The 26,539-nt window shown below is 39.7% G+C and overlaps 1 protein-coding gene across 3 annotated transcripts in view; it reads left to right on the forward strand.

Annotated features, from left to right (window-relative positions):
- Positions 1-26,539, forward strand: part of HYDIN (HYDIN axonemal central pair apparatus protein) — a 480,054-nt gene that overhangs the window by 144,284 nt on the left and 309,231 nt on the right. For all 3 annotated transcript variants that reach the window (XM_073015549.1, XM_007993708.3, XM_073015550.1), the window contains exons 10-11: positions 7,244-7,445; positions 14,450-14,633. In XM_073015549.1, coding sequence (XP_072871650.1) covers positions 7,244-7,445; positions 14,450-14,633 — 386 coding nt within the window. The remainder of the gene's footprint in view (positions 1-7,243; positions 7,446-14,449; positions 14,634-26,539) is intronic.

Here is a 26,539-nt window from a genome sequence, read left to right on the forward strand (position 1 = left end):
AGGGGGTTTCTTCTTCAATGCCTGGTGAGGTTGCTCTTCTCACCTTAGAAGTGACATTAACCATTGGCATACTCAGGAAATAGAGACGATGCATGTATTCAGCATTTTTAAAAGTGTTATGTCTCTTACTAAAGAGGAGATACTTTAGGAGTCAGAAGTTGGCAAGTAACCTTTTTCCCCAAAGGTGTGATGATGTGTTATTATTAAATATACACACAGTCGTAATATTAGTGCTTCACACGGCAGCTTTATAGTAATTTACATATTTTACTCTAGTAAACTTTCTAAAACTATAAAGAATTTTTCTTTTTTTCCTCATAAAAGCCAGTAGAGGCATACCAAAATATAATATAGTCAGTAATTGAGTGTGATGTTGCTACTTTGCAGTTAAAACTGCTAAATAATGTCTATCTGAATCTATTAATATCTGTGCAAACTTACCCACATCAACTTTGTTTCAATGGTGGGATTATTGTTAATTATAAATGTGTGCTGTTATAACTAGAAAATCTAGCCAAACATAGGTAATGTAAAAGAAGCAAATGTTTTAACATGGCTTTAGAAGCAATGGAAACATTACTTGACCTTGTTTTCTTTGTTTCTTATTCCATAGCTTAGGATAGGGAGTAGCAGAAGTTAAGACACTCAGATTGTCAGGGATTTAAATGTTTAGGGAAGTGAGATAAGGTTTCCATAAGTTCATAGCAAGTGAAGATTTGCAAATTACCAGGTGTTAGTATTTAAAGGGACATTTCTTTAACTCCCTTCATTTTAGTGATAAGTAAACTGAAGCCCAGAGACGTTAAATGACTTTACAGCTCACTAAAGCTGGAATTTGAACCCAGGTCTTCAGGACCCCCTGAGACCAGTACACTTTCTGCATCTCACACTGCCTTCTGTGCAGATTGAGAATTCCGGTTTTGGCATTACCACCGACAATCAGCAATGTGTATCTACATGTTTAAATCTTTAAAACAACACTGAATGAAAAAAGCAAGTTGGAGAACTGTATGTACAGTATGATACCATTTATTGTTATATAAGTGTTGCTTAAGTTTCCCGAACAAAGAGCACTTCCAAATAGTTTGGTTCAGCAATGCCCTACCATAGTGAATTTGACCCTGTTGTGACCAAGTGATGAAAAACTTTCCATCAACTTGTTAGTTCCCTGGAAAATCTGTGGTTCCACTCATATATTTAATTTAGTGTCCTCGGTTGTCTGAGAGTATTGAAACCACAGTATGAAGTATATGTGTATATAACTATATACACAGTATGAAGTATATGTGTATATAGTTAGCTTCACATTCATTTTTGTAAAATTAATTTTGTTCATATTTGTTTTTACATGATTGATGGTAGCAAAACTGGCAAGAGATAAATGAGACCTTCCACAAATATATCTGTACTGGGATGTAATAAAAGATTGTTCCTAAACCCATCTATGATGACTGCAGCATGCAACTCCAGAAACCAAAAAGGTACCAGTGCGGGAACAGGTCCTCCAAGGACACAAAAAATGCTAATGTTGAGGAACAGCTTCCCCATCCATTCCTGGAGACATGACACCACTTCCATCCTGTCAGTCTTCAAAGTAGCTAAGGGTTGGGGAGCCTTTTTAAGATTGTCTCTATAAAAGTAAGTATTATAAAAACCAAGTACTTCAACAGCTTTGGAGATAAGAGAAGAGTTATTGCTTCCTTCACTTTGTGGAGCTGATGAGTTTTGGAAGATAGTGGTGAAAAAAATCAATATTAGATGGTTCTTGAAAAAAATAATAACTTTTGCTATATTTCTAGGAAGGAAGACTTTTGCAGTGAGCAGCTCAAATTAATGATATCAGTCTCTCTGACCCCTAGGTTGCGTGAAATAAGCCCTTGGATCTTTTATTCCCTTTGATTAATTTTTTAAACAATTACATATTTCAGATAACCACAAAAGCACAGAGAATAATATAATCAACACTGTTATATTTAACACATCTCAACCTTTTGCCATACACATTTCTTTCTAGAGGTTTTATTTATTTATTTATTTATTTTTGGATAACCAAACTGATTACAGACCTGAAGCCACTTTGTTACCCTTTTCTGATCTAATTCCCCTATCTTGCTCCTCAGAGGAGCTTTACTGGGTGCATTTTAATGCTATTGCTACATATTTACTTATCCATAAACAATATATAATATTGTCTTGAGCAGTTTTAAAGTTCATATAAATGGTATCATACTGTGCATACAATTCTCCAACTTGCTTTTTTCAATGTTATTTTAAATATTTAAACAAGTAGATATACATTGCTCTGATTCATTTCAATTAATGTGCCACATTCCAGTATGTGAAAATTGAAGATGTAACTTCTTTGCTATTACAAACAGTGCTGCATTGAGCAGCTTTGTATAGTGTCTTCTTGGGCAGCTGTGTGAGATTTTCCTTTAGGATAAATACCTACAAGTGCAATTGCTGGGGTATAGGGCAAAATTATCCTGAGCTTTACGGGATACTAGACTGGCTTGTCAAGTTGTTGTGGCAATTTATACTTTCATCAGAAGTATACAAAAATTCTTTTTCCACATTCTTGTCAATATATTGCTAAAAGGATATCATAAAACTGATTTTTGTTAATTTGATGGTCATGAGATGATATTTTATTTTATATTTCTTTTATTACTAGTGCTATCTTGCAGCTGTACATGTTTCTTGGAGGTCCTATATCCTTTTTACATTCAAGTTTTTGGATGGATCATGTATTTATTTCTTTTGAATGAATTTGTTTTTTATTTTTAGGTAATCAAATTTCTTAGTTTTTTAGAGGGATCTGGATTTTAAGTCATAGTTAGAAAACTTTCCCCTCTCTGAAGTTATGAAGAAATTCTCATTTATATCATTTTATATATATGGCTTTATATTGAACATTTAAATATTTGACTCACTTGACATTTATTCTGATATAAGATATGAGGTATGTTTTTTCATATGGCTATGAAGTTGTCCTAACAATATATATTTTTTTTTTTACGAAGTCTGTCTTTATACCAATGATTTGAGATACTGTCTTTATAATATACTAAATTTCAGTGTACATTTGGGTCTGTTTTGGCTTCATTCTGTTCCATTGATCTCTCTCTCTTCATGTACTGCTACCATGCTATTAATATTTTAATTACTGAGACTTTACTATATTTTAATTCTATCAATCCCTGTTTTATAGATGTTTTTAAAATGCATTTTGAATTTTGTCAAATTCATTTTCAGCATCAGTGAAGATCATACCATTTTTTTCCTTAGATCTACTGCTACATAAACAGATTTCTAGTAGTGGGACATTATTGTATTTCTGGAATAAATTCCACTTAGTTATGAAGTATCATTCCTTTAATGTGCTGACATATTATGATTAGCCATTTTTATTCAGAAATTTTACATTGTTATTCAGAAGTGCAATTGGCCTATAGATTGGCCTATATCATTGTTATATCTTTATCAGATTTTAATAACAGTGTTATACTGAAAAATAGTGTTGGAAATTAAGAACTAATTGTATGACTTTAGCAGCAAAATAGATACTGCAAAAGATAGGATTAGTGAACCCGAAGACAGATCAATAGAAAATACCCAAAAGGAAGTACGGAGAGAAATAGAAAAGAATGGGGAAAAAATAGAACAGAAAGAAAAAGCCAAGTAAGACACAGTCAAAAGGTCAAAATACATGAAACTGGAGTCTCAAAAGTAGACGAGGAAGAATGGGGTAAAAAATAATTTAAGCAGTAATGGCTGAGAATTTTCCAGAAGTGATGCATGACATTAATCCAGAGGTTTACAAACACTTAGCAAGCCTGTGGTGGTACAAGTACAAAGAAAACCAAACTTAGGCATATTATGGTTAAATGGCTGAAATCTAAAGCAAAGAGAACATTATAAAAGTACCCAGAGAAAAAAGACACATTACCTTAACAGGAACACTAAGAATACTGATGGCAGAATTTTCTGCTGAAATTATGGAAGCTAGAAGACAGTCAGATGGCATTGTTGAAGTGCTGAACGAAAACAATGCTAATTTATACTACTGAAAGTATCCTTAAAAAGTGAAGACAAAAGAAAGATATTTGCAGACAAAAAAAAAAAAAAGCTGGAAAATTTGTGTAGAACTCTTAAATGGCATTGTTTTCACCTTTGTATCATTCCATTATTTTTTGGTTTCCATTGTTTCAGTTCAAAAGTTAGGTGTAATTCCAAGTGTGGATCCTTTAAAAATAATGTGTTTTTTTCCTCTGGCTGCTTTCAGGATTTTTTCTTTGTCTTTGGTTTTCTTCAGTTTCAGTGCAATATATTTAGGTCTGATTTTTAAAAAAATTATCCCATTTGACTTTCACTGGCCTTTTGAACTGTGAACTGATGTCTTTAATTCCAAACAAAATTCTTAGCCATCATCTTTTGAAATACGGTCTTTGCTTCATTATCTCTTTTCTCTCCTTCTGAGTGTTTCCAATTCAATACTTTTAGACCTTCTCACTTTATCTTCCTTGTATCTTATCTACTGTATTTATTCATCTATTTTTATTTCTTTATATTGCCTTTTGTATTTTCTGAACTACCTCCCATTTCATTAATTTGTCATATAGATAATAAAATTATTTTATTAAATACATATTTTGAGTTTTTTGTAATTTAGACTATTTTATTTCTATAAGTCCTCTAGAGTGTGACTTTTTTCAAAATTTTAAAGGGTCTTATTGATTTTCTGTTTTCTACATATGGCTTCAAACTAATCCATTTGTTTCTTTAAACATACTATGTGTAATTGGTTCATAGTTTCTACCTGATGATTCCTACTATCTGATATTTTTGGGGGCCTATTTCCATTTTTCTTTTATCTGCTGGTTCCAACACATGGAGTTTTATTTCCTTGCATTGCATCATTATGTTTTGGTTATGTGCTTTTTAAACAATGTTGAAAATTTTGAAACTTTGGATGCAAGTACCTTTCCCCACCCCAAAAAAATGAGTTTCTTTCACCAAGTGTCTCAGGGCATAACCAGTCAATAATTGTGAAATTCAAGGTTTGAAGTTATTTGCAAGACATAGGCAATTCCAGCATGATATTCAACTCTGAACTAAGGCTAATCTACTTCCAGTTCATCCTCATCTTGAAGGCATAGTTCTTTTTTTTTTTTCTTTTTTTTTGAGACAGAGTTTTGCTCTTGTTGCCCAGGCTGGAGCGCAATGGCACGATCTTGGCTCACGACAACCTCTGCCTCCCGGGTTCAAGTGATTCTCCTGCCTCAGCCTCCTGAGTAGCTGGGACTACAGGCATGCGCCACCATGCCAAGCTAATTTTGTATTTTTTAGTAGAGATGGGGTTTCTCCATGTGGATCAGTCTGGTCTTGAACTCCCGACCTCAGGTGATCTGCCTGCCTTGGCCTTCCAAAGTGCTGAGATTACATGTGTGAGCCACCACAACCAGCAGAAGGCATAGTTCTTTGAGTATTGGCTTATTTGGAGGAAGGGTTTTCCCTTTGGTTTAAGCCAATTAATTTATGAAAGGGTGTTCACCACCATCCATAATTAAGAATATTCCAATTAAAGTAACAATGAGTTTTCACTTGTCAGATTGTTACATTTCACTCAAAGAAAGTTTAAAAGTTGACAAGAGTGCATACCTTTTTTTGGAAAGGATGTACACAAAAATATTGACAGTTCTTACCTCTAAAAATCAGACCTGGAGTTAGGTGAAGGCGAGAAATATATTTTTTAGTTTTGTTGTATTTGCTTTTATAGTACTTGAAATTTCAACTCTCTTTATGTTTTTTAAATAAAAATTTTAAAGTCAAATGCCTAGATACTTACTACTTCTTTCTTTGGGGAAAGTTTTTTCTGCATCCAAATTTATTGAGCCTAAGGAACATTTAAAATGTATAAAGAGTTGTTGATTTCCTGAATGACTGGTTCATACAATAGTGAATGCAGCAGAAATGTTTGCTAAAAAATAAGATGCAGGCCGGGCGCGGTGGCTCAAGCCTGTAATCCCAGCACTTTGGGAGGCCGAGACGGGCGGATCACGAGGTCAGGAGATCGAAACCATCCTGGCTAACTCGGTGAAACCCCGTCTCTACTAAAAAATACAAAAAACTGGCCGGGCGAGGTGGCGGGCGCCTGTAGTCCCAGCTACTCGGGAGGCTGAGGCAGGAGAATGGCGAGAACCCGGGAGGCGGAGCTTGCAGTGAGCTGAGATCCGGCCACTGCACTCCAGCCTGGGCGACAGAGCGAGACTCCGTCTCAAAAAAAAATAAAAAATAAAAATAAAAATAAAAATAAAAAATAAGATGCAAATAATGATGCTTTAAAACTTCAGCAACATAAGTCAACAAAACATTCATGGTATTACAATATTTATTTTTTCTATATGATGTCAGAGTAATGTACCTGCTGTGACATTGCAGAGATCAAATCAAATATAGTTTGTAGGTTTGCGTCTTCTCGAAAGCTCACTTATGTACTTAGAATCAAGGTAATTGGTGCATCCTGAATAAAGTCAGGGGCTTAAATTGCTATACTGAATAAAGATATTCCTAATATTTAAAAATATTTAATTTTAAATACAATTTTTGTCTATTTTTGTTTTCTTTTTATGTAGCCACTATCCAGACATGTTAGGGGTGTGTGTGTGTGTGTGTGTGTGTGTGTGTGTGTGTGTCTTTTGTTTTGTTTTAATTGCTGTTTAGGGATGTGGTTTCTTTTAAATAGTCAGTTTTCTATTTTTGAAGTTACTGAATTTTCCCTTCTGATCTGTGTTCTCAAATGGACTTAAATTCTCTCATGCTGATCAGCTCTTCTTAAGTATACTTGGTACAAGCATTTTAAGGATAACAAATCAAGCTCATGCATGAGCTAAAGATGAGGCATAGAGTAAAATTCTGTAACTCGATTGTCCTCCCGGTCAGGCTGTAGGATTGAAAGCTATTTACAAAGAAGAAAAAGTTTTGGAGTGCCCACAACAACAATGCATATTTTATATATTTATTGCAATGACCAGGCAAGATAGCTTGATTTTTCTCTAACTGCCCCAAGCATAGTATTTGTTTTCTGATCGTATCTCATCTCTGGACTGATGGGGGTACAGTGGAAAGAATGAAATCTTGATGCTTATACTATTTTGCCTAACTTCATCTTGAAAAAAAGATAGCCTAGGCGTGTCATTTTAGAATAAATCTTGAAGTGTGTTTGTACTTTGTTAATTCCTAGGTGAAAAAGTGTTTGTATCTCTCTATGGAGCTGCCATAGACATGAATATAAGGCTGGATAAGAATTCCTTGACCATCGAGAAAACCTACATATCTCTGGCCAATCAGCGAACTGTAACCATTCACAACCGCAGTAATATCATTGCCCATTTCCTGTGGAAGGTATTTGCTACCCAGCAAGAAGAGGACAGAGAACAGTATAGGTCTGTAACAAAAATCACCTATATGCAGTAATTTGAAGGGGGGGGGGTGAATGTAAAACTAAGTTATTATGAAAAATCAGTGAATTTTGTGCTAATTTTTAGCCAACTCAACCAATGTCACATTTTTCTAACTTGGTTCTGGTGTAAGATCCTTTTTTGAAGCTGCTCATCTGAACAACCTGAGCTGAGCTATGTGGAACAGAATGTCCATCCTGAGTTAATGTAACCTGGTTATAGTTTAGAAGTAATGGAATGCCTAGATTTTGAAGACCAAACCTATCATTCTTCACTATTCTTTCAAAACAAGTCTCCCTGTCTCTATTAAATACTTTTCATAACCCTAACCAGGTTGATAAGCTTTTTCTTTTTCTTTTTTTTTTTTTGAGACGGAGTCTCGCACTGTCGCCCAGGCTGGTGTGCAGTAGTGTGATCTCAGCCCACTACAACCTCCGCCTCCTAGGTTCAAGCAATTCTCCTGCCTTAGCCTCCTGAGTAGCTAGGATTACAGGCTCCCACCACCACGCCCGGCTAATTTTTTGTATTTTTAGTAGGGACACGGGGTTTCAATATGTTGGCAAGGCTGGTCTCAAGGTCCTTGACCTCATGATCGCCTGCCTTGGCCTCCCAAAGTGTTGGGATTACAAGCATGAGCCACCGCGCCTGGCCAGGTTGATCAGCTTTCATAAAGAGTTCCTAAAAATAATCTATTTTGGATTGGCATCAGTGCAGAATTTTTTTCAGTGAAAAGATACTTCTAGAAAATATGAAGATTGAGGAAAAAGAAGGGCTTAGATATAATGGCTTTTATATTCTTGGTTTTAGTAGCATTGCTCAGTCCCTGCAAACTATATAATTTAATAATGATTTCTTATTGGTATCTTTAATATTATTATGCTTTTTAAAATGGCACTTCAGGCAGTGGAGAAAATTAATAAAATGTAAAACCAAACTGTTGTAGCTAATCTCATCACTGTTAAATTTTGAAGATTTCTTTTTACTGAATCCATGCTTGCCTCTTTTAAGCTCCATTTTCATTTTTATCTCCTTCCAGCCTCCCTGAATTAACACTTTTGCTGCTTTCATTGGAATATATTTCAGCCTTTTTTATTTGCCTTTCCGTTTTCATTAAAGATTAGCCCTGGGAAGCTTCAAAGCTTTATTTAAAACCAAGTTCATATGTGATAAAAATAAAAGTCTTAGGTCCGTGGAAACCAGGAAGAACCGCCCCCCCCCCCCCCCCCCCCCAGTGTGCAGTCCCTAATTGAATCAGAAGCCGCGACAATGACAGGACACAGTGGACCAGAAGCTTTGTCATTCAGACAATGAGCTTTAATCACTGAATCACTACTGTGCCATTTTTTAAAAAATGAGGAAAGAAAAACCACTTATGCCTAAAATCTTCCTCTGGCCTTATGGCATAGAAATATCTGTGGTTTTAAAAGGCACAAGGAAAAGGATCTGCTACTGCTTCCTTTGCCCTGCCTGGTTCCCTGGCTCACATGTGCTCACCAGCGATCAAAATGGCCCAACATGCTTGAAGGGAAAGTGGGAAAGGAGATCCAAGTAAAGAAAGTCAAACAGCAAAGTAGTGTTTCAGTATCATTCTTGTCCTATGGGCATAACCCTTTGTGGAGAGTGAGTACACACTGTAAGAAGGAAAGCCAGCTTTAATTTCAGCCATGTCTGTGTGTTTGGCTATATGGATAGTATGTGACTGATGCCATGCCAATACCAAAAAGTATGTAAGGTTGATTTCAGCACTTAAACTCTAGAAAAATTAAAACCAGTGGTTATCAGAGATGCTTAACTATAGGGAATATAATTCAGCCCCAGTGGATGGACATTGATTTTTGTTTTTTTCCCACTTCACCTGACACATCCCTCTCTCTTTAATATTGTCTTTTATTCTTCCCTTTCTCTTGCATCATTTTCTTTTGCTATCTCCCTTGCTCTTTCTATTATTTCTCCTGGCAACTTCTTTGTAACAAGGGGAAAAATGTAGGATAGCATTTTTATATCTATGATTGGAAGCCTTTATCATCTAGAATCATGACCCTCTTTTAACCAATAGACTTGAAAAGCAGCTTCACATAAATAAGAATATCACCACTTTCACTCTGGGTGACATACAGGCCCAGAACTCCTGTTTCTCCAAACTGTATTGCTTTATCTCTGTAAAGAGTCTACGACGTGCTGCCCCTTCTCTTCCTCCCACCTCTCTCCTGAGTGCCAGGAGCTCGGCCAAGGGGGAAAAAGGATACCAGTCATGCTGATCTCTTGTCGCACCAGGGTGGCACTTCTTGTTCTTCTCTCTATTGTTCCTCGATACAGCCCCAAGCATAATAATAAGAAAGCAAACAACTTTCCTATTATAAGCCATGAATTCTTATCCTTGAGGTAACTGTCATAAAATGCCCAACCTCTTGGAAAGGAAGGCAAGTACAGACAAGTTTGCCCTTTATTAAACATTTAACTCTTGCCTTCTGGACAGGGCAGTGGTGCTCTTGCTGTGAGGGTAGGCCCCTCCTCCTCCATGTCACAAATTCTCAGATTGTGTCCCAGGCCACACATCGGGGTCAATAAAGCAGAGTGTTCTTTGGTAACTTGCTTATGGGCAGAGGTCCGCCCATCCCTGAAAAGCAGCAGCGAGATCTTTAGCGAATGGGGTGAATCCTCTCTTGAGCACCCCAGCAAGGCCTACAGAGGTGAATCAGACGTTATCCTCTTGATGTCTGACTCTCTTGCTCATGATGGGGTGCACCTTCTTCCTTTGTTCCCCCTCCTTCAGCAACCTCTATGGTTAAAAGGTTTAACTTCTGTGTAAACTTTCAGGTCAGATTCAAGAGCCTGCCCACTGTTTTCCTGGCATTTTAACATGGCTTAAAGCGTGTCCCGTGGCATTCATCTCCAGGGGCTGAATGTTGCTCAAAGGTGGCTTCAACAATGCTGATAGCTCTAACAGATACACTCAAGTCCCATTCTAGCCATCAAGGTTTCTTGCCCTCTTGTGGCAAACACTTGGATATCTCTTCTTCCAGTGGGGGAATTTCAGCCCCAGGAATCCCTATGTTTCCAGCAGTTGACTGTTTGGCCTTCCTCCACACCCACCTCAAAGTATCGCTAAAAACTTTAGGACACGTGTCCAGGTTTGGGGATAGAAGGTTGTTTCCATGCTACACTTTTGGGCAATGATGTTCCTCCCCCTAGGAAGAAGTTCTGTGCTTTAAAAATGTTTTCTTTTCTTTTTTTTTTTTTCAACTGGAGAATCAGATGTATAGGGACCTCTAAAAGATCACCTTTTTGTTCTTTCTCTTGATGTTTTCCTGAGACTTGCAGAGAAATTAATCTTTTCAGAAATGGAGGCTGCATTCATCCCTCCTTGCTTCCTCAACCTTCTCCTGAGGGATTTTAAAACATTCTGCAAGATTCTTTCATACTCATTCTTATCACGTTCGCTGTATTCGGAGACCTGGCATGGGCTTTAAGGATTTTTGCTCCCCATTTCCCCAGCAAGGTCACAGCCATTTTCTCAATAGCAGCTGGCTCTAATTCTAGATTTGCTCTGTACAAGAGCTCCTACAATTCTGAATACAGCCCCCCAGGGTGGTCAGCATGGGTTTATTCTATAATATGCAGATGTAGGAAATGACATGTTTCCTTAGATAAATCAGTTTTAACTGGGCTTTGAGCCTACCATCTGAATCATAATAAACTGAATCTCAGTTATGGTTAGAGGCCCCTTTCTTTCCCTATGGTTTATACAAAAATCTGAAGATTTACATGGTACTGCCAAACAGGGGAAGGATCTCTAGTTCTTCATTTGTAACATCCATCCAGAGTTGCTAACTGTTCAGAGTCACATGGTTCGTTTTCCGTTTGAAGGTGGATGGCTCCATTTGTTCCAGGCCAAGTGTGGACATGGGAGTATTTCTTCCAGCTCTCAAGACCATGGCTCTTGGTTTTTCATCCCCTTAGCCTTCAGTTGGCATCTCTTGTGGGTGGTGAAGGGAGCAGGTTACAGGCCTTGAGTACCTGAAGATGAGGGACTATTATTCATTCAACCCTGCTTCACCGAAGACTCCCCATTGAGTATTAAAGGTGCTGGTAGCTACTAGACCATTTGTAAAATGGGTTAAGTCCATGGTTTTATTGAAGAGAGGGCTGGCCTGCTGTTATGCTGTCTGATGAAAGGTCTCCTCATCTATAAAAGAGAACAAGCTCTGAGTGCAAGAAACCATGACGATCAGCGGGACAAGATGGCAGAACACTAGGACTGAGATCTATGGAAGCCCTTGTTGGAGCCAGGCTGCCTGAAGGTGTGGCTATACACCTCCTCCTCGACTCTCAGTCCTGTCTCCAATTCTCCATCAGAGGGCAAAGAGGAAGAACCCAGTACCCGCTTTCCTCCCTTTGGCTTCTACTGGCTCTTACCAATTTGGAGTTTCAACAGCATGGGAGAAGAGCAGCATTTTGGAATTTGTTTTGTTCTCTTTGCTTTCCCGTGCAGGGATTGCATTTCTCATACTCCTCAGTTCATGGAGCATTATCATCCTCATCCTTGGTCCACACAAAGAATTTTATTTATTCTCTTACATCCCCACACCCCACTCCTGTTAATTCCCCCAAATATACCATTCTAATATGTTAATGTATCTATCTTTTTATGTGTATCTGTTCTTTCAAAATGTATATTGTCTTGGGGGAGAGACAGAGAGAAGTCATATTTTGTATTCCATTTTCTCCTTTTTCTCACGAGGCTGTGTGCTTAAGATCCATTCATGTTGCTATGTGTACATCTAATCCATTGCCTCCACCTTCTGCAGACCAGACCACATTGTGCCACCCCCACATTTCACCTGTGCATTCTTCCAGAGGTGGCATCCATAGGCTCATGCCAATGCAGGCATGTTAGGCAAACAGGTCAAAATCTTAGTGCCTCAGCCTGAGAATTAATTAACATTTAATTTCTTAAATGACTTGTTTTCTGGCTTAAAAAGAAATACATTGTGCACTAATACAATTTAGAAAATATTAAGACAAGCACAAAGATGAGGGCAAAAATCCATTCTAATCCTTCCAACTAGGGAAACCACAGTCAATATTTTGGTATGTCTAAATTTTTTTTTTCCCCTAATAGGTATGTTTCTTTTGCTTTTTTATTACAAAAGTGGGATTATTGTATATGTTACATTTTGCTACTTTGTTTTTCACCTTAAAATATTTCAGACATTTGAAAATGGCGTTAAATATTCTATTTAATACCACTTTACTAGCTGCTTATTGTTCCCTGATATTCCCTGGATTCCCGGGAGGCAGTGTGCATATTGGTTAGCACCAGGGGATTCAAGCCTCCAAAGACCTGAAGTTCAGGCTGTCTTTCAGCTACATGATCTGGGACGAGTTACATAACCTTTCTAAGCCTCAGTTTCATCATCTATATAGTGGGAATGATGATCATAATGCTAATGGCCCCTCTGGTAGTTATGAGTATTAAATTATTTGATGCATGTGAAAAGTTTGATAAGTGCCCAACAAATGTAATGTTTATGATTCCCATTTTTGTTCAACCAGTGCTTCATTATCTTACATCAAATTTACCCACTTGATCTGGTAGCATTCCAGCACTTTAATGGACATCTTTGTAGATGTGTCTTTGTTTATATCCATGATTGCTTTTAAGGATCTGTTCCTGCAAGTGGAATTTTTTGGTTTCTAATATAATCTATAAGTTTTCCAGATCAGTATCAGATAACAAAATATCAAATGAAAAAGAAATGGACTCCTTTCTTTCTGCAAACTGAGCTGTCTTTAATTTGCACTACTGTGCCCAGCAGTGTGGAAGGAATGCTGCCAGTCACCTTGGACACTGCCTCCTACCTGGCAATAAAAATCAAGCACAAGATGCTTTCTTCCTTGGAACCAGAACACACTGAGCCCATTTCTTTGACTTCTTTTTGCAGTGTGACCAAAGCACCCTGAACACACACGTTATTTAAAAAGAGTTATTTGACAATATTGACAAGAGTTGGAACTGGGACAGGAATTCAGTGATCCTGGGCTCCCACTCAGCACTTACGTTGCAAAATAATTGGTCTCTCAACCCCGGTAATACCAGTACATTGATGGGAATGTGGTCATATGTCCTGGGAGGAGATAAAATTCAGCTGCAAAGTTCAGGAGAAATGTGAACACAGCTCTGATGGGAGCAGTGAGTGGAGGATTGGGGAAAGCTGCTGTTCTCACTTATCAGGATGGATATTAAGAGCAGGAAAGAGAGAGAAAAGGAGGTGCCTTAAGGCATAGCTTGAGCATTTTGTAAGCTTGACAGCTTGGTGATTGCCTGTGGTGGACAGAGGGAGAAAACCGGTATGTATGGAGTTGCTAGCTTTGTCCCAGGAACTGCACTAGAGCCTTGATTACATTTAACCCTCAACACATCTTTCTGATGGAGCAGCTTCTATGGTCTCTAGAAGGAGAAGGCACTGAGGCTTAGAGGAATTGGGGAACTCCCAAAGTCACAGAGCTAGTAAACAGATCATAGAATCGGTATGCAAACCTAGTCCCTGCTGGCCCCAGGTTCTATTCTCCAGGTAACTAACAGCTAAGAAAGAATTAAAGCTAAGCAAATTTAAAAGGAACAAAATTGTCCTTGCCATGTGAGGAGCAGAATAGATGTTAAATATTTAAAACGCAGCCTGGAAATCACAATTACCTGAAAGAAAATATTTGTCCAGATATACATAAGGGTTCAGGAGTAAAGCAATGAGTATTGAATAGGAAAGGAATCCAGGGAGGATCTCTTAAAGAAGGTGGCTGAAGATGAGCAAACGGAGGCTCTGAGAGGTCTGAGGACTGAGTGCCAGGGCAGCAGGTTACAGACTCAGGGCAAGGAGGGACCACCCCAGGGTGAGGGGTGAGGACAGTTCCAGGAGGAGGGACTGGAGGGAAGCCAGAGTTCTTCATGGGAGTACCCACATGAATCTCACATTGCCTATTTTCTTTAGGGCCTGTGATGACCTGATTGAAGAGGAGAAGGATGAGACTGATGAGTTTTTTGAAGAGTGCATTACTGATCCTTTACTCCGAGAACGTCTTTCTGTTCTCTCCCAAACCTTTGCGAATCAGAGGAGGCTGGTGCAGGGAGACAGCGTGCTCTTCTTCAATAACATTTTCACTGTGGAGCCCCTGGTGAGCATATAAATAAAAGCTGACCATACAGGAAACATAAGTAGGAGCACAGAGCTTGCTTTGAAAAGAGCGCTCACTTGGGGATTGAGACAGTGAGTTGCAAGAGAGTGAAGAGTCCACCTGAGGAACTTCACCATCACTGTGAGACATTATATAGACGATAATGGTAAGAATGTCATGGGACACGTATATAGGTCACGTTTTCCATGCACCAGTTGCTGTGTTAACCACTTCCTCGGGATTATGCAGTTCATCTCATTTGAATATGTATTAGCTTACAAGTGTACAATACAAGATCCCATTAGAATCCCATTCAACAGATGAGGAAATTAAGACAGAAATGTTGTGACTTGCTCAAGGCCTAACAGCTGGGGTCAGTGGTTAGAAATTCATCCCTGATTGGCCTGACTGTATAGCGGGACTTCTCAACCCTGGAACTGTTGACATTTGGGGCTGGATCATTCTTTGTCCTACACATTGTAGGATGTTTCATGTAAAGCATCCTTACTTTTACCCACTAGATGCTAGTGTGACAACCAAAACCGTCTCTGTACACTGCCAAATATGCTCTGTTGGGCAAAATCACCTGGGTTGAGACCTGCTTTGTCTTTCATTCATTTATTGAATACTCATTGACTGCATGGTCCATATCAGGCACTGTTGTGTATACCAGACATTGATGGACAAAACAGACATGATCCGTGACCTCATAGTCTGTCTAGTGAGAGCTGTGCCAGAATTAAAATGGGGTCTGTCTGATTCCACAGACTAAACTCTTAAGCACTCTTTCTCTCTACTGCCCCCAAATCAAAGAAGCTAGCAGCTTTGCTATTTACTGTATGCTGGTGCTGTGCTACAGGCTTCCTGTGCATTAGCCCACTCCTGCCAGGCAGAGAGTGATGTGAGGATCAAAACAGTGATAGGAGGTGAGGAAGCCCGCAGCTGGTTAGAGCTGCTGAGTTGTTGCCATTTAAATCAGATGGAGAAGAGACATGGACATGAGGACACTTTAGAATACAAGTACACTTGTGAGAAATGCTACTGACTTATGCAGGCTCATTTTCCTTCTGTCTGCACTTCCAAATTGTTGTTAAAGCATATAACATGGAAAATGAGTTCCATGGCTAAGTAAGTTTGAGAAACACGAGGCTGAATATTGTTTGAAAGGTTTCTTGGTTATAAAACTTTGGAAAGCCTTTAGTATGCTAATGTGTGTTGTTAATCTCCAAGAGGGAGCTTTTCCCTTGGAGATACCCTCTGGGACACTGTTTTTTGGGGCCAGCTATGTGAGTCACTGGAGAAGACAGTAAGGTATTCTAGTTCAGAGGCTGAGGTGATTTTCATAGGCAAAGAAGTTGGAGAATGCTTCTTGAGAGAAGAACCTGGGCCTGAGTATTCCAGGACAGGCCTTTCGGAGAATGAAATTGTGAACCATGGCATGGTTCACCCAAGGCTCCACGAGTAGACTAGTTTCTTGAAGTCAAGCGTTCACATAGGGAAAGAAGGTTGGAGATGTGTGTCAAGGCTGAGACTTCTGTCATGTCAGAGGACTATCCAGGGCTCAGGTGAGCAAAGGGATCTCCAAATATAATGAGTTAGATCAAGATGAAGACCAAAAGTATAAAAAGGTCAAGCCCTGAGATATGGAAAAGGTCAAGAAGGAATTATTGATTGGTGCATGCAAGCAGGTGGCTGAGCTGGGCTGAGGCAGGGAAGAGCCATCAGTTGTGGTAATCTTAAACATACTGGTAAGGTCCATGTTGTCCAAGACTGTTCCCAGCTGCACGGGACATCCAGGCTGATGACTGCTTCTCCTGGGCAGCCCTGGGACCACAACATGGTGGTCAGGAGGAGGCCAGGGATAAGCCATAGGTAAGTCCTGCCCATTTCTATTTCAGAAGTAGGAACACTGGAATTACCTCCGATTAGCTTCTACTCATGCTTCCTTCCATAACCTATGGTTCAATGAAGGAGATGTATGTGTGTGAAAATATGGCATCTAATATGATAGTTTTTGAATTCCAAGTGGGAACTGAATTGAGCATTCTTATCACGAGGCATCTTTTCATCCTTAGGAAGAAAAACGTTATAGTAATACACAGAAATGGTACCAAAATAATGAGACTAATTTTATTTGTATTGTGGGGGATGGGAGTACCAGAAATAAGCAGAAATATTCGCTTCCAATATAAATGGTCTTTATGGAATCTATCATGATTTTGTTTTCTTCCTGTACTATTTAGTCTTTCTTCTCATAATATTCATTAGCTGGTTGACAATTTTTGCAAAGTGAAAATGAAGGCATGAAACTTTCCTAGTTTTTCCAAAGTTATTCTGGTCAAAACAGCAGAACTCAATATCAGTTATAGTGAATTCTTTATTGATTTTAAATCTCCTTACTTAAAAACTATAGTTCTTGAAAGTTTTATGTAAATACAGTTCTTGTTTGTGAATGTACTGTAATCTTACCTTGTACATTACTTCTAAAGGTATTTAATAGGAAAATTCTACCATTTCACAGACTTCTTGGCACAAATGTGAGCCAAGAGTGCTTTTTACTGTTGAAATTTTGGTTTTCTGATTCAGGTAAATAAATGCTACAGTAGTCTCAGATGAGGGAGTTGGGAAAGGATTTTTAGAAGAGATGAGATCTGAACTAAATATTGGAAGAAGGGTAAGATTTAATTAAGTGGAAAAGGAGACAGAGAACGTTTCCAATTGGGAAAATTACAAAAACAAAGAAACGTATCCGAGGTAATTCCATTCTTCCTGCTTCTGAAATAGAAATGGGCAGGACCCACCGGTGGCCTACCCCCAGCCTCCTCCTGACTGCCATGTTGTGGTCCCAGGGCAGCCCATCCTCAGGAGGAGCAGTCATCAGCCTCAATCCCCAGTGCAGCTAGAAGAGTCTCGGCCCGGTATGTCTAAGATTACCACGACTGACTCCTCTTCCCTGCCTCAGCCCAGCTCGGCCACCTGGCGGCATGCACCAGTGATTCCTTCCTGACCTTTCCATGTCTCTGAGCTTGACCTATTTACATTTTTGGTCCTCATCTTCATCTAACCCATTGTATGTGGAGATCCCTTTGCTCACTTGAGCCCTGGATAGCCCTCTGCCATGACGGAAGTTTCAGCCTCGACACACATCTCCAGCCTTCTTTCCCTGCATGAACCCTTGACTTCAAGCAATGTTGGAGAATGTTTCCAATTGGGAAAATTACCAAAACAAACCATCAAGGAAGGAGCTACCTGACCAACCCACTGTGCTTTAGACTGCAGGCTGCCATCTCCCACCATGCTCTGCGGGGTGGTCATGTGCGTTCCTTGCAAAGAGGGAGTTCTGTGGTCAAATAAGCTTAAAGAAATACTTGTTCAAGAGAAGGTGATTCTCCAAGCAATGGAGTGCAAGCAGCATTTCCCTATGACCACAGACCCCCCTCCACAGAACATCCACGGGGGTCCATGTTCTGTGGAACATGGACATGACAGAGGGTGAGATGGGTGGTGCAGGTCAGATAGTGGAAATGCCCAGTGCAGGAAGGGTCAGGGAGACTGACCATCTCTGCAGGCAAAGTCAGGTGATGCACGAGGGTGCTGTTGACTTGGAACAGCCCAGGGGTGGTCAGAAAGGAAGGAAATGGCAGAAATCCAAGATGTTCAAAAGAAAGACACAAAAGTGGTTTTTGATCAACTGGCTGTTGATGGTGAGGTGAGACATTGTGAGGAATTTCATTTGTGTTTCTCCAAAGTTGTACTGAAGATATCGGGAGAATTATGATGTCTGATAGAAATGAGCAAGTCAGGAGTCCTGAGTTTACCTGCTAGCTTTGCCAATAGCAATATAAGCTTAACAAGCCATTTGATCTCCTTGGCTTCAATTGCCTTGTACACAAACAGGGTATTGCAGTTAGGTCATATTGATCCTTTTTGATCTACAAGTTCTGACTTTCCAATTTAGGATCAGACTCTGAGCTTCTTGAGATCAGGGAGGTCCTTATCCTCATTTGTGGCCAGTGCTAATAAACGAATGAATGAATGAACAAATGTAAATCAACAAATGATGATGAGTTTGGCTCTGCACATGTTAAATTTGAGATGACTATAGATATCCAAAATGTTTGGCAAATGCAGGACTAAAACTTGTGGAAGGGGATTCAGGACTGGAAGCAAGATTTGTGAGTGTGCGTGGAGATCTTCATTGAAGCCATGAAAAGCAGATGAAAACTCTAAGAACAGAGCAAAAAGGAAATTGCAGAGGGCTGAAGAGGGCCTCCAGGCACTCACATTTAGAGTCTCTGCAGAGAGAGGAGAGGCTGTGACTTCACAGAGAAGGCATCAGTAGGCGCGCTGGCCAGCTGAGAGCCTGTCATGGCTTGTATCTTTGCCTACACCTTCTGTGCATGGTTCAGCACCACTTGCTTCTGAAGATCTCTTCTGAATCTTGCTCACTATCAGGTCAGTTGTGCCAAGTGACTACTACTTAATTTCTGACAGTGGAGCTATGCATCAGTGATTGGTTGTTCCTTAAGGTGTGATTCTTTTTAATTAGCTTGTTGATATGAGTTAAGTTCACAGTAGAAGCAGAGGAGATTGGAACCAAGCAGTGTTTCCTGCTCATCTAATAATCAATCTCTAATTGATACTCTGCTCAAAAAATAAAAAGAAAAGAAAAGGGTGATGAAGAGGCTTAGAGACCGCCTTGCTTCCTGATGGACTCTTCAGCTTCTGACCACTGAGGAAAGACATTGTGTTCAAATGAGATAAACTTAAAAAAAAAACCTAAAACTATTACCTCAAGGTCTAGAAAGAAATAAGAAACATAGGCTTACTTTCTCAGACCTATATCTGTCTATCTCACTTCTTTAACTGCATCAGGGAAAACAAAAGGTTAGTTTAGTCCTGGTTGTGTTCCCTGCATATCAAGTATTTTATGGAAGCATTGTTCCTGTTTCAGAGGCTCTTTCAATTTAAAGCAAGGAGATTCAAGATCAAGAGATTAGACCCTGTTCCTAAATTGCCAAGAGGTGATGACTGAATTTAAATAAAATCTTGTGAATAGTATCATGTGAGAAGCAGTTTGACTCAATGTTATAAGAATGACAGACTCAAATCTCTAGAACTACAAGTCCTTCCTCTCTCTTACCACCTGCCAACCACGTGGCCACAGGTTGTGTCCCTTCCATCACCTTCTCATGCTCATCATTTAACAAGGCTGTAGGGTCCATTGCTCAAGCCTTGAGGAGTTAATCTTGGGCATCCTGGGCACTGATGTCACTACACAGTACCAGGCCTGCTTGCTTCCCTCTCTTCCTTGTGATCTGAACAGATGGAGGCTGGTAGCTGCTCCAGGGCTCAGAGGTGGGAGTTTGTCTTTTGAGAGACCCCAGAGGTGTTCATTGGTGGAGAAAGGGAGAGTAATGACCCAGAGTATATTAATCTGTTCTCACACTGGCAATAAAGACACATCTGAGACTGGGTAATTAATTTATAAAGGAAAGAGGTTTAATGGACTCACAGTTCCACGTGGCTGGGGAGGCCTCATAATCATGGCAGAAGGCAAAAGGCATGTCTTACATGGTGGCAGACAAGAAAGAATGAGAACCAAGTGAAAGGGGTTTCCTCTTGTAAAACCATCAGATCCCATGAGACTTATTCACTACCATGAGAACAGTATGGGGGAAACCGCCCCCGTGATTCAATTATCTCCCCCCAGGTCCTCCCACAACATGTGGGAATTATGGGAGCACAATTCAAGTTGAGATTGGGGTGGGGACACAGCCAGCCCATATCACAGAGTGACCACCGGCAGAAGAAAGTCCAGTACAGAGGGCTGGGAGGAATTTTTTAAAATCTTTACTTGATAGTTTATTTATATTGTTGAAGCATCCGAAGAATTGTTTTTCTAGTCATTAAAGCATGGGGTGTGTTATCATTGTGTATGTCAAGTTTTTCATTAGCCTGAATTTTTCCATTTTTTCCTTACCTAGGGAAGGTAATGGGTTCTGTAGAATACTGATCATCCTCAAGCCACCTGCTTCCATATGGGTTTTTTCCCCCTTTGGAAAAGAACGGCAAAGCTGAAGTTCTATTATGCATGTTTTGTGCCTTCCAGAAAATCAAGTGGAATTGGCTACTTTCAGAAATATAATATCCTATTTGTATTGGATGGACTCTGGCTTTACAGAATTTTGACAGTCTCATTCTGTTATTTTTTCTGCTTGGGTCTCTTGGGTACCCTGAGAGAGAGAGATTCAAAGACAAAAAACAGTCCTGAGAATTGAGAGGCCAAGAGTATCATAGGGCAGAAAGAGAGAATTAAGCTTTTGCTTTCCATGGGCATCGAGGAGTCCTCTGAGGAATGGCAGCACAAATGTGCTGGCCTTGTATCTGAACCCTGATGCTGCTGGCTCAGGTCACGCTTTGAAGATGCAGCAATTTTCTGAATACTGAACCCTTGATATTTTCTCAAAAAGAAAGGTCTGAGAATTTAAAGGTATTTACCTAAAGTGCTCCTAGCTGATTGGTGGACATTAGCGAGCAGGGGAACATTTCTGCTTCTGTTAGCAAATGTCTCCTGGATCAAAGAAAACTTCATCCAGTATCCCTAGGGAAGTTTAAGCCTAATTTAACTAAGCCTTAAAAAGAGAAAGAAACTTGATAATTTCTTTATTACCATGTAAGTAATAGTAAACCATGCTTTGTTGTCATCTAAGCCTGCAGAAAACCTGCTGTTCCAGCAATTCATACTTTGAGAGCACAGCTCAAATTTAGTTTATTTTTCCCAAGCGGGCATAGCATGTGAGCTCAGCAGAACCAGGTTGGGTGGAAGCCCAGATGGCTAGCAAAGAAGAAAGACCCAGCTTTTCACTACACACTCCTTCCACTTCTCCTACCATTATAGCCTTGAGTCACATTGCAAACATGTAGAAGCTGACTCTTTGGAAATGGAAACCAGAGAGGAGAAAGAAGGACAGGAATCTGCTGAGAGCAAACTGTCCTTGACAAGTCACAGCTTCTCCATCAGTGTGGTTTTCCCACTCCTCAGCCTTTGTTTATCAGGATCATTCTTTCAGATCCTTGTGCTCAGCGACACTTTTTCCAATTGTTTGGTACATTCGCTGTTGTATTGGAGTACCAGTATAGGTGGCAGGAGGCCTGGGAAGCCTTCGAAACAGCATGGTTCCTCAGGGCTCATTAATTAAGTTAACAACCTTCCCTGCTAGACAAGACACAGTTCTGTTCTCTCCAGAGAAAGGCATGAACATCACACACAACTATCTCCGCTCTATAGAACCTCAGTGCACTTTTCACTGTATTTGGGTTGGAGGTGAGATCAAGATAGAATACTCCTTTTGTGAAGCTTCCTCTGACAGAAGGTGAAATCTTAGAGCCCTCTCTGAGAAACTTTTATGGTCATATTTTGAGAATCATAACTTAACTTGATTCATAGTTTCTTGTCCCAGGAAAATAATGAAGCAGAAAAATCTCTTTGCATGTCATGTGTCAATTCGAACTTTTCTCTCAATGATAACTAGGATAGTTTGGCTTCAGTTTTTTAGCTTTCGTTTATTTTTCTGTTTCTCTTTGAGACAACTGCTGTTTGCCCTGGGTGAATTTATAGAGAGCCATGATTTCTCTTACTGATCTGGAAGGATCTAGACAAGCAATTGAGGGTAGTGAAACAGATTATAGCTTCTGTAATCTGTGGTTCTTTTTTCTTATTCTTTGATAGAAATGTGGCTTTTGGAGCATGTTTTCATTTCCCAAGAGAAATTTTTTATGTTGATGTTTTTTTCTAATATTTAAAGGAAAACTATTAGACAGCTGAAAATATTTGTTTATGTGGTCAAGAACATTTCCATTTGGGTGAAACATGGTAGAATTCATCACCTATTATAGTTACTCTTGATATCATTATTCCCCTCCGCTGCTGTGAACTGACTGGACCCTGATCTTCACCACAGGATAGCTTGATACAGATCCACCATGCGTTTCTCAAGAGCTGCAATATACTAATGTTGACTTTGTCATCCAAAGGAACCTCCCATGTGTCACCTTCCAGAAGTGACTGGAAGGATACAAGCATGCAGGGTGCCGGGCTATGTTTACCAGACAGGAACACCAGGTCTTACGAAGCCTGCTTGAATTGTAGTGTTTTTCAGTTTCTTCTGGCCTTTTTTTATGATATTGTGAAAAAGGTGAGGCCTGACTCTTTTTATAATTGCAGTGGGTTTAGGGAAGTTAGGGAAAAAAATATTACAGAATCTTAGCTCTGCCACTTACTGTTGGTCTGACTTTGGGTAAGATACTTCTTTTTGCCTTGATTTTCTCATCTTTAAAGTGATAATACTACTTTACAAGGTGGTAATCATTGAGCTAGTTAATGTGGATAAACACTTAACACAGTGGGGGGAACATGAGCTCTCAGTGGGTGGTTACGAATATTATGATTTGTAGTTAAATACATGTGTCTCTTGTCAGATTAGAGAGTATGATTGCAAAGCATAGCATTTGAGTGGGCAAACACGTGGATCATTCTTCTAAGTGTAAGTTGGGAACTAGAACATAACTATTTTATTTGATAAATGTAAAAGTTGAGTCATATTGTAAACGACTTTTTAGATAAGCCAGGTAAATTAAATATGTATATAAGTTTCTGTTCTTGCACTTTGGTTTTTTTGGCAAGATTTATAAGAAATAATCTTTCAAAGAAGGAAAGAAGGAGGAAGTAAGGGAGAAACGAAGGAAAGGAAGTAGAGGTATAATAGAGGGGAAGGAAGGCAATTTTTCAAAAAGATTTTTAAGGATTTTCAAGGGAGTTTTTTTAAAGAGCCGCTTTAAGTATTGCTGATATAATTTTTAAAAGGTGAGCACTTTTAAATGACACCTTTCTCGTGATCATATTTATCATCTATCACAAACCAGTGGCTGTTTGTTCATAGACAGCTTTCAGAAAATCTCAGAACTGTGGCCATCGATTCACTTGGTTGTTTATTCTTGTTCCAGAAGGAAGCATGAAGTTCCATATCCACAGATATTTAATAATTTGGGTAGAAATCACAATATGGGAATTAGCTTTAGGCTTGAAAATTTAAAGTTGATTTTTTTCTAGCAGGTCACTTTATTAATAACTAAAATGCAATTACTTTACTCATTACGGATCTGAAGGAAAACATTAAGACCAAGAAGGAAGATAATTACAATAGAACTGAAGGCCATTTTGATAATTCTTTTGAACTAACAAGGTCATAGTCACTTACAGATTCAATCCTATGTACCCAACCTCTCATTTGGAGCAGGAAAACGGGCAGTCATGGGAGAGGGGTCACATGTAGAAGGCTTGCAGAATGGGGGACGCAGATCTGTGTGATGAGGCAGGTTTTGTAGAACTGGGAAGAAGGGAGATTGATGTCAGTGCCGGGAAGAAGGGATATTGATGTCAGAGCCAGGAAGGAAATTTCTGGATGTTTTGATTTTCAGAAACGTTAGAACTGAGTAATAAAGAAAGATTTTTTTTTCAGAGACATAAATGACATGGAATTTAATTTCAGAAGTGTTAAAGAAGTCATATGAAATCTTTCAAATATATGAAACTGGAAGTGGGGTCTGAAGTTGAGGCTTATTACCTATTTCTGAGGTTTGCTCTCCTATTTGATAGAAAATGCTATATTGAGTTTTTGCTGTAAGGAAATAGAAGTTCTTTCTCTTTTACTTAAATCCCAACTGAAAAGTAGAAATATCTTGCATGTTCCTAACTCCTTCAAATGAAAGAACATTGAAGCATCCCTCTGTGAGAGGAAACTGAATGAGCATCCTGCTTTCAGATACACATAACCCTCTTGATACACAGTACCTGCTCCAAGCCCAGGAGAGGAGTTTATAATACATAGGATTTGTCCTTCCTTTATCTCTCGGGCTCAGTGAAGGCTGCAAGTTACAAGTGGATGTCGCAGGCAGAATAAGACAGCTGCAGCCCACAATAAGTAAGCACTGAGCCCACAGCTCCATTTGCTCAGTCTGAACCCTGTGGATTCGGATTTCTTTGCGCTGGTCTTCCCGCCAAGCAGAAGGGCTTCTCCATCTCCCAGGAGCCTCCATATCAGATGATCTCTCACTGATGGCTTCTGAATGTCAATGCTCCCTCCCCTGGGGAGATTCCAGTCACCTCTCTGAAGTGTGTCTGTCACCACTCACTCACATCCCTCCAGTTCTGCTAATCAGACCTCTTTAATGATGGAAGTCTAAGAGTGTTTCTGAGAGAAACTGAAGTGTGTTACCTTCTTCTGCACATGGAGTCTGGATACTTTTGAAAGCATTCCCAGTCCACTTCAAACCATAAGACCCTTGACTTGCCCACTTGTACTGAGCTTATGTGATTTCCAGTGGGGGCCGCTTCCTATGATTCTGGTGAGACTTCCCTACCGTGGGTTCCCTCAGGATCTAAGATAGCCCCTGGCCCTTTGGTCAATCCATTTGTGTAGGAGCAGGTTAGCTGTGTCCATTCTGTTTACCCAAACAGAGCAGAGTATAAACCCACCAAAGGAATGTGTTTGTGTCACGGGTGAGTAAGGAGCCCAGGATTTCAGTAGTCCTGAGATGAGATACCTACCGATACACCAGTTATTGGCTGAGCTGCCTCATCTCCTGGCCCCCTTAGTCAAATCTAGCCATGAGTGTTTCCAACACTCCATATCACTAAAACCCCCACCACCAATCAAAAGGGGCCAGGTATTTGTCATTTATCAGAAGAAAACAGATACTTATTTCAAGATTTGGAAAGGCGCCACAGTGAAATGCCTAAATAAATGAAAGTGCTCAGGACTTCTGTGTTCCCCATATGATCTCATAGATGTCTTTTGGCTCTACAGTTGTGTGACTTTTGAGGTTCTGGATGAAGAGAAAATGGTAGAAGTAGGTTGCAGAGATGAATAGGTGTCTGCTACTGACTACACAACGTGCAAACTGAGTAGATATGGCAGATTCAACAAATATTTATTGAGCACCTGATAAGAGCCATGAAGAATGAAGTCTCCTTGAGTGTCATTGCTGTTCTGCCCCTACCCAAACCAGGGATGGCTTACTCTGGTCTGGGTTGGGGTAGAATGGCAACTACCCCCTGGGAGACTTCATTCTCACAGGCTGATCTGGGGATGTGAGCTCTAAAGGAAACTAGGACATATAAGACATTTTTAAAAGTATATTGAGTGACTGTTCACTGTCTACCCAATGTGTTCCCAGTACCAGGGCTTCAGAGAAGCAGAAAGGTGTGGGCCGTGACTGCAGGGAACTCATACCTTAGCAGGATGATAAACATGTATACAAACATTTTACAGCATATGTGGTAAGTGCTGTGTCTATATAAATACAGCCCAGAGGGGTCACAGAGGATGAAGTACTTGACTTCCTTGGTGGAGGCACCATGTTCTTAACTTTTGAGGTGACAGCATAAGAAAACATTCTTATTCTGTAAAAATAGAGCCATGGCCCGAGGTATCATACCTGCATGATTTTACAGCCCTCTCTGCTACCCCTTAAGCCCGTGTGCCTCCCTCATTCTGAAGTCAGGAGAGACCCTGCCTGCAGAGTACACTGATCAGACTGACTGTGTTAATAAATAAACCCAAATTGACTCTAGATTTTTATTTTCCCCCTCTTGTTTGATGTCTGCATTTTTAAACCATTTTATTCCTTTTGAAATTATTTATTCCAGAAGTATGTTCATTTCTAGCCAGACTGCAAATAGAGAATGCACCAGGGACTGTCTGGAGCTGGAGCCTAATTATTTATCAAGTTGTCTTTCCTTAGTTTTCTATTTAGCTGGCGGGACTGTTTATAGATTTCTGGATGTGTTGATCACTTATGCTCATTTGGCCCTATTTACAAAAATCATACAAAAAACACACACA

This window comes from Chlorocebus sabaeus, chromosome 5 (assembly GCF_047675955.1).
Source record: "Chlorocebus sabaeus isolate Y175 chromosome 5, mChlSab1.0.hap1, whole genome shotgun sequence".
Classification (NCBI taxonomy): Eukaryota; Metazoa; Chordata; class Mammalia; order Primates; family Cercopithecidae; genus Chlorocebus; species Chlorocebus sabaeus.